General features: G+C 37.9%; 1 protein-coding gene across 1 annotated transcript in view; it reads left to right on the plus strand.

Annotated features, from left to right (window-relative positions):
* The window catches only part of LOC121458995 (calcium-responsive transcription factor-like), a 28,813-nt gene extending 23,468 nt beyond the window's left edge, over window positions 1-5,345 (plus strand). Inside the window, exons 12-15 of the mRNA XM_041668455.1 lie at window positions 438-501; window positions 790-905; window positions 1,287-1,656; window positions 4,616-5,345. Of these exons, the coding sequence (XP_041524389.1) occupies window positions 438-501; window positions 790-905; window positions 1,287-1,656; window positions 4,616-4,734 (669 nt within the window). The 3' untranslated portion in view covers window positions 4,735-5,345. The remainder of the gene's footprint in view (window positions 1-437; window positions 502-789; window positions 906-1,286; window positions 1,657-4,615) is intronic.
* The last annotated feature ends 4,082 nt before the right edge of the window (window positions 5,346-9,427 follow it).

A 9,427-nucleotide genomic window follows, 5' to 3' on the forward strand; every position in this document is an offset into this window, starting at 1 on the left:
GCATCACTCTTCTGTGGCCTCTACATCAGCTCCTGCTTAAAAGAAAAAGAAAAGGAAAATAGAGTTGGCTAGATGATTCAGTAGGTAACAGTGCTTGCCATTTCCAAAAGTTGTCCTCTGCTTTCCACATGTATGCCAAACCATGTGTGTACACGAGACACAAAATAAGTAAAAGAGGCCAGGCGGTGGTGGCGCACGCCTTTAATCCCAGCACTTGGGAGGCAGAGGCAGGTGGGTCTCTGTGAGTTCGAGGCCAACCTGGTCTACAAGAGCTAGTTCCAAGACAGGCTCAAAAACCACAGAGAAACCCTGTCTCGAAAAACCAAAAAAAAAAAAGTGTACATTTTTAAAAGAAAATACGATGGTTGTATTAATGTCTTAAGATTATTTTCAGTATAACTCCGTTGCTTTTGCTGAAACAAATGTTCTCACTTCAGCTTCAGTGGACTACAGATAGCGGGAATATTCTCAGAGAGACTGTAACAGTTACATTTGCAGAAGGTAGGTTGTTTCTGGATATTTTTTATAACATAGAAATCAATTGGTGTTATATCTGGAAAGAAGTTAACTATCTCATATAATCATTAAAAAAAAAATCTCTGCATGCTCCTGTGTCCCGGTGTGTGTGTGTGTGCTGCTGGTCCTCCTTCGTGCACTGCCAGAGTTCAGGGATATATGCGTTTGCTACCTTGCCTAGCTTACTGATGATTTTTTGAAGTCCTCGATTCTGATAGTAATGATTGTTATAAAATTCAAGAGAAATAACTGTACATCTCCTGTTCAACTCAGGAAATTCACTGGGAGAACCAGTTACCAGCAGAGTGGGGGCAAGTAGGTCCCCAGAGCCGTTCCACTTGCTCTCCCCACTTCCTTCATTTCAGCCCAAAATCTCTTCACACTTACAGGTAGGCACCCATTAAACGCTAAGTTTAATCTTATTCTTCTTTCATGATTCCTCTTTTAAGGACTTCAGAGAATTGCTGTAAAATTACAATAATGGCCATATATTTCTTTATTATTTATTAATTCTTGAATCCTTTATGCCGCGATTGAAGGTGATAATTTGGATATTATGTTCTGAAAAGTTTGAGAGAGACTCTGACTGCAGTACAGTTTGCTGTATTGCTTTTCCTTGGTCCTTGTTTCTGTCTTCATGCATTGTTTGTTATTAACTACATACCTATTACCTTGTGTTCCAATTATTTTTTTTTTGTTGTCAAAGAATATCCATGAGTATGTCATACTCAGTAAATCCAAACATTGTGATATAACTCTTTTCTCTTTAGAAGGGTTTGAAGTTACAGCCAAGACTCTCCTCTCTTGATGGATCCCAAGCTCTGGTATCAGAAAATGGCCACCCTTCCTCCGGTCCTTCAGGACTTCTGGATACAGCAGGAAATGCTGTAGTGAATAATCATTCTCTACTGCTTGGTCAGAGTCAGAACCTTCGAACAGACACATGCCTAACGCAAAACAGCAGCTCTGCCTCTGCCGTGGGAAACCTCCCAGAGTCAGTTCACAATCTCGAAATGGGTCTGCTGGTGGAAGCTGAAGCTGTTGAGGAAACAGGGAATCTGGAGGGAAGTGTAAACAGGGTTCTGTTGGGAGATGTGCAAACCGTTCCGGTACAAGTCGTAGGCAGCCATCCAGCTCTGAGTAAGTGACCGTCAGTTTACAGTTGCCTGGTATCACCCCACCAAACAAGGGAAAAAGCATTCATTTCTACCCAGTGGGATTATAGTATTGTAAAGTTCAAATAAAATTATGAGAGGAAGATATTTCATTAACCTAATATTTTTTGTTATTATGTCTAATTATTTAATCCCAGTGAAATTATTCGTTGTCTATCCCAGCACTTTAAAGGCTTAGGCAGAAAGATTGCAAGTTCAAGGCCAGCCTGGTCTACAAAACAAGTTCTATATCAGCCTGAGCAACTTATCAAGACCCTGTCTCAAAATAAAAAGAGAGCTGGATGGGAGAGTAATTTATTGCTTAGCAGGTCCTAAGAACTGGGTTCAGTCGTCAGTGCAGACAGGAAAAGAAGGAAAGAGGAAACTATTCATTTTGAATAATTTATTTTTATTTATTTATTTTTTGATACAGAGTCTCACTGGCTGTCCTGGAACTCACTATATAGACCAGGCTGGCCTCAAACTCATGTGACCACCATGCTTAGCTGGATTTATTTAATTTATTTTGCATACAAGGGTTTTGCCTGTGTGTATGGTATGTATGTGCAGAACATGTGTTCCCGGTGCCCAGGGCCCTAGGGCAGAAGAAGGCCTTGGTTATCCTGGAACTGGAGCTATGGATGGTTGTGGATCATCATATGGGTGCTAGCAACCGAGCCCAGGTGCTCTAACCTCTGAGCTATTTCCCTAGCCTCATAGCTCGTTTCTTGATTACCTGCTTTTCCATGGAAAGTCTATGGTGATGTAAAACTAGCAAAATTATTTTAGAATACATAAAATGTGTTAGAATGCATAGAATGTACTAGAAGCAAGTCATGTAAGGAAAACTACTTTAGGGCAAAGATTATGGAGAGATGACTCAGAGGTTAAGAGCAGTGTCTGTTCTTCCAGAGGTCCTGAGTTCGATTCCCAGCAATCACATGATGGCTCACCACCATCTGTAATGAGATCTGGTACCCCCTCTGGCCTGTAGGCAGGCATGCAGGCAGAACACTGTATATAACATAAATAAATAACATTGATAAATGTACATAGAAAGGATGGGAGTAAGTAGCCAATAAAGAGTTAGTAATAAGAAGTTGGGTTATACACTTAAATATTGAGTTTTGTGGACATTTACAAAAAATCAGTAAGATTTGAGCACATGAGTTTGTTTGAAGACCTTGTTATCTTTTGTTGTTGCTAACCCAGTCGTCATAGTGATAAAGCGTGTTCGCTCCCACCTGACCTCACCACATTACTTTCACACAGTTTCTATGGGAAGAGATCAGTATGCATTTTACTTTGAAGTATAAACATCTTCACGGAAATTATCCTTACAACATGTATTTGCTCTATCTTAATCACCATTCTTTTGGTAAATACAACTGAATAGTTTCTTTTAGAAAGGGTTACAGCCTTTTAAATTTATAGGGAAACACAGTTGTATGAAATTCACAGAAATCTTTTATAACTACAGAGTAACATTACAGGTGAGGAGAAAAATGAGTATATGAAAATATATTGTCGTAACACCATTCGAAAGTTAGCTGTATTCTCATTCTACAGATAGAGAAACCAAGGCTCAGGGAAGTTAATTGCCTAGTGCTCACATTTAGTCAGTGATAGAGGAGAGGACTAAGCCCAACTATTTTAATCCTTACCTCTAAGGCTTGCTTTCTCCCTCTGTGTTGTCACATAGGATTTCTGGGAGCATTAATCCAAACTGCTTTCAAAGAAACCCCTTTTAATCCAAATTTGTATGATTTATCTAGTGAGGTCGTAATCTGGGGGGTTATTTCACCAGGATTGTGGGGTCCTCTTTCCTTCTTGGCTCGTTGGCTGTCAGGCTGAGAGGGGAAAGAGGTTAAGGGTTTGACAGGAAGGTTTGTAGGCGATCCGTGAAAAGTGGATGGAAGGAAGGGGGCACCCATGACACAGACATCGGTGAGAGAGTACAAGGAATATGTAGGACTGGGGAGCCTGGGGACAAACCCTATCAGAAGGCTTATCCTGGGGCAGAACAGCACATCTCTCCTATAGCAGAGCCCCTAGCACGAATCTTCTGAGCAGATAAGGTCAGTCCCCCAACCAGGGACATTCCCCAGACAAAGACAGGTAGAGAGCTGGAAGCTCTGCTGGTGGGAGGGAGCTCCATGCTTCCCAGCTAATGAGAAGATGCCAGGCCATGGCAGACTGCGACCTCTAACTAGCCAGCAATGTATTCCTCCAGGATGTGAGCCGTTGGGTTCCCCATGTTGCTGACTGAACTGCAGTATAAAGTCCAGTATACCTCTAACAATATGCATGTGGCCAGCATATCAGTAAGCAGGTCGCCATCCCTCTACCCTCTGCTCTCTAAGAGCAACTGAGCAGAGGTTCTTGATAGAGAATGATGATCCGAGGCCAGGTGTGGTGGTGCCTGCCTTTAATCCCAGCACTTGGTCTCTAGGTTCAAGGCCAGCATGGTCTATATAATGTGAACCTGTCCCCAAAACAAAACAAAAGAACAAGTGAAGATGCATTGTATTGGCCAGTTGACAGTGTGCTGGCTCTCCATTCATGTGGTTGTAAGCATGGTGGAAGGTGCTCAGGTGTTCTGAAGTGTTCTAGTTCAGCAGACATAGCTCACACAGCTGAGACAGGGCCATCATTTTAAGATGTGCTGCTGTGTTTTCTAATATGCCAAATATTTTTTTTTCAATTTTACCATGACCCTTTTCTAAACTGTGGTTTATTTGAGTTTATTCTAGGTTCAGATTGTTTTTATTTTTTAAAGATAAAGTCTCATGTATACCTGAATTCCTGATCCTCTGCTTTCAACACTCCAGTGCTGGCATTACAGGTGTACACCATCATGTCTGGCTTTAATTTGTATACTTTTAAAGAGACCACAGTGTAATAAAATATACTAACCCTTTTGTGTCTTTTGTTTGGTTTTAAAGTTGAAGAAAGTCTAGAAGATACTCTGTCTGTGAACCAAGTTAAACAAGAACCCAAAGAGTCAACACTGTCTATAGGATCAAAAACTTTTCTGGACTGTAAAAAATTATCTGCTACATAAAATGCTTAAAGCTTTTCAAATTCTACAGCTCTGGTTCTGATGTCTTAAAAGGTGAAGATTGACGGGCATGGCATGTCAATCATTGGACCAGAACACAGTGATGAGCAGCTTTGACTTAAAACTTGAATATTTGTTGTCAATTCCATATTTGTATTTCTCTCAAGAAGTATCTTGCTTTATTTTGTATTCGTATTTTTTTTTTTAATTATCCAGTAAGACAAGTGTTAAAAGATCATCTGAACTTCACAGTAATTTAGTGTGAACAAAAATAGTTATCTCACTCCTGGAAATACCTAGTATTGGTTCTTATAAGACAAAAAAGACCAACAGTCAGAGTGTGTGAGTGTGTGGGGCATGTGTTGTGTGCTCAGAAATTTAAAATTGTGTGGAGAGTTTCGATTAGCTAACAGGTTAGAGAATTTGTTATGTGTCTTATTTGAAAAGATAGAGCAATAGACTTACATGAAAGCACAGTGCTGCCAGTCACATTCCTGTAGATTTGCAAAGTGGCCCCCAGCCACCAATCCCATTCCTATACGTTTGCATAGTAGCCGACAGACACCAGTCACATCCCTGTAGATTTGCATAGTAGCACACAGCCACCAATCACATCCCTGTAGATTATCATAGTAGCACACAGCCACCAATCACACTTCTGTAGATTTGCATAGTAGCACACAGCCACCAATCACATTTCTGTAGATTTGCATAGTAGCACACAGCTACCAATCACATCCTTGTAGATTTGCATAGTAGCACACAGCTGCCAATCACATCCCTGGACACTGCATTTGTGGTTTATTCTCTAGGCTTTATACCTTTAACTATAAATGAATGGTACTAATGGTCTTCTGTCAGAAAGTTAAATGACTTGGTAAATATTGAAAAGTTTAAGTTGAATTAATCAGATTAATAACACAAATAAATGAATTTTATATGAGATTAGAAGTAAATCCCTATTTAGGAATAGAAAGATGAAAAATTCAGAGAATGGGGGAAATATAATTCTCTACTGTTTACAGATCAGTTAAGGGAGCTTGGTGGTAGCAAAATCTTGTTGTTTTTTAAATATTCAGTTTTTGGCTAGAAAATAATTTAAGTGATATTTACATTTTTCTATACTAGAGTTCTTACTGAATTGATAGTATTACAATGTATATATTTCAAGGTATAAAACTATATATAGTTTAAAATTTAGTCCATATTTAAAACTTGAAAATGTTCAATCTGATATTTGCTTATTAAATATGTATATTTATATCTAGTACCAAATAACTAATAATCAGTACATTCATTATAAGTTCTTTTTTTGAAAGATTGGGTAACTAGTAATTTCAAATATAACTGTCATGAAATTAACTGAGCTAAACGCAGTGGTGCTCATCTGTGATCCCAGCACTCAGGAGGCAGAGACAGGCCAATCTCTGTGAGCTCAAGACCAACCTGGACTACATAGACAGATCCTACTAAGAAAGAAAGAAGGAATCAACCTATATTCATTTATGAGTGTATTTAAATTTTAATTCTTTACTAAAATAAGAATTTCAAGTGGATATTAAAGTTTACTATTCAAAGCATGAACAGTATACTATGAAATTTGACCTCAGTACTTGACATGGGTATCCATCACCTTTGGCTTTTCTGTTGTGTCTCCCATTCTCATTCATGTTTTAGGTACATGGCCTGTATCTAAGTATAAAACACTGTTCTTTAGAAGTAGGTAGAACTCTTAGGTTCATTATCTTTACAACTATATCTAGTCAACATAAAGTTTATTATTTATCTTATCGAATGCAAATTTCATATCTAATTATATGTACATTGTTAGTAAGAACTGCTTTTTCTTTCCTAAAAAAATGAAGATATCTAGTGACAGCATTTATAGAGGCAGGTTGCTCAATCTGAATATATTATGCTAAGTTCAACACAACTCATAGTCACTTCAAAACCCGAGTTTCCTTAGTCTGTACTTATGAGGAATGAGATCATATTAGTATGTATTTACAACTGTATGATAGGTAATACTTTTTGTTATCCTTGTTATAGAAACTGTTTTTCCAGAACTAATAGGTTTTCACCTTCCAATGATGATTAAGGTTTATTATTAAATATCTCATTCATTGAGCTGTATTCTTTGGGAGACATTCCTTTTTGATGTTGAATTGTTAGGGAGCGATGCTTGTTAAGAAATAAGCCAGTTTCCTGTGAGGATTCAGAGCTTAATGTTTAATCAGGAACAAACAGTTAAAATATATTTCCAAGTCAGGCAGTGGTGCTGCACACCTTTAATCTCAGTACTCAGAGGCAGAGACAGGCCAATCTCTGTGAGTTCAAGGCCAGCCTGGTCTTGTAGTGAATTCCAGGACAGCCAGAGCTACACAGAGAAAACAACAACAATAACAACAAATATATATATATATAGTTGTATATACACACACACACATATATACATATATATTTATATTCCTGTCACTCCATTCTAGCAATGGTGCACATCTCTAATTCCAGTGGATCTCTGTGAGTTCGAGGCCAGCCTGGTCTACATAGCAGGTTTCAGAACAGCTAGAGCTACAAAGTGAGACCCTGTCTTCAAAAAAATAAAAAAAAATATATAATTTCTGCCACTTCATTCTGTATGAATAGGTCTTCTGTTAATATTTTTTATTATTAAATACAAGGAAAGAAGGCTACATATATTCTTCCTGCAACACAAAACAGAAAACTGACCACTTAAATACCCAATTGTATGTCCTTTTTTTTTTTTTAGGAGAAACTGCAACTATTAACTTTTTTGTGAGTAGTTATTCCACGAAATGGTGTCTAAATGTGTGTAAAAATCATTTGCCTTCTAAACGCCTGTATAGTTGCAGCATGCCAGTGCTGGCCAGTTCCCATGTTCAAGTGTTTAATTCTCTCTAAATGTACCAGATCTTAAAAACAAGTATAAAAATTTCAGTATCTGTATTTGGCATTCCCTTAACAACTCCACAGCAGAGTTTGGCAAGCGTTCCTTGGATCATGTGTTACAAGGTGTGGCATCTGCAGTAGTAGGCTGGACATTTAAAATAAGCAGTTAGAAACTCACAATCACAGGCTGGCTTCCTTGAAACCTGCAAGCAGACTTTGTATATACAGCAGTAAATTACCGATAAACAGCCACAACACACTTTCTCAGTAGTCATTTTCTGTTAGCAGCTAGTGTGCTTAAACCTTAACATCTTACGCAAACTAAATGTTTCCTAGCCACCACAGAAGTGCTAGGAACATAAGCTTTGGGGCCCACCAGTGTGTGCTTCCTCTTCTTTATATCCTGTCAGACTATGACTTAATCAGTGAGTATGAGACTGTTTTCTTTATAACAGGTTTGTAAAGAGATTTCAAAATGTATGTATATATTGTAACCTAATGTACAGTGCTCCTGTAATAATGTAATTTTTTCATTAAAAATTCTGTTTTTTTCTTATGTGTTAGTTTTTGAAAATATTCTTCTCCTAGAGATAATGAAAATTTTGTTAATCTTAAATAAGATGCTGATAAGTGCTTTAGTACCTGAGAATTTTAAATAGAGATTTATGTCAGTTTGAAGCCTGATAGTTTTTAAGGATTAACTGCCATCAGCATATATGTATATGCTACATATGTATATATATGTATATGCTAGTAGATATATCTGTATCTATGAATATGTATATCTACATATATACTAGTAGATATATCTATATCTATTTATGAATATGTATATCTATGTATATACTAGTAGATGTATCTGTATCTATCTATGAATGTGTATATCTACATATATGCTAGTAGATATATCTATATCTATTTATGAATATGTATATCTACATATATACTACTAGTAGATATATCTGTATCAATCTGTGGATATGTATATCTACATATATACTAGTAGATATATCTATCTATGAATGTGTATATCTACGTATATGCTAGTAGGTATATCTATATCTGTCTATTTATGAAATGACTTGGTGGGTAAAGGTTCAACTGTGATGTCCTGAGTTCAATCCCCCCAAATAGATGTAAAAGTGGAAGAAAGCAAGCCAACTCCACAGTGTTGTCCTATGACCTCCACACATGCATCCCACACAATAATAATTTACAAACAAAAATTTAAAGGCTAGCAATATGACTCAGCAGCTAACTCCACTTGCCATTAAGCCTGATCACACTAATTTAGATTCTTTGACCCAGGAGGGAGAGTACTGACTGCTTCTGGTTGTTCTCTGAGCACCTCTAGCCATGCAGGAGGGGTCAGGGGTCTTCCCCTGGTATGGAGGGCCTAGAGAGTGGGGTGTCATGCCTGGTGGGTGGTCACTTATCTCTTGGTACTCTGTGTAGTAGCAGGCTGTGTGTCAGAGTTCCACTGAGGTTGCCCAAATTTTTATATTGTGGTGTGAGAAAAGATTGATGGCAAAATGGCACTGAGCAGAGATAAAAAAGAAGAGAGAAAATGAACTAGTAAAATATATTGGAAGAAGCAGAAGGGTCATTATATTTAACCTAGTTTTCCATCATATTCTGATAGCTAAAATTGGAGCAGGTAGATGCTGTAGAATCTGTCTTTGATCCTGTGGTAGGGTTGAGGGGCAGAGGACTTGAGTCATGTTCATGTTGTATGCTAAGTGCAGTGGTGTGTAGGTACAGGTTGGCCCAGCCTGTGAGAAATTAT

The sequence above is a fragment of the Microtus oregoni genome, unplaced genomic scaffold, assembly GCF_018167655.1.
Source record: "Microtus oregoni isolate MIOR12 unplaced genomic scaffold, Mior012 000018F_ref0000195, whole genome shotgun sequence".
In the NCBI taxonomy this organism is placed as follows: domain Eukaryota; kingdom Metazoa; phylum Chordata; class Mammalia; order Rodentia; family Cricetidae; genus Microtus; species Microtus oregoni.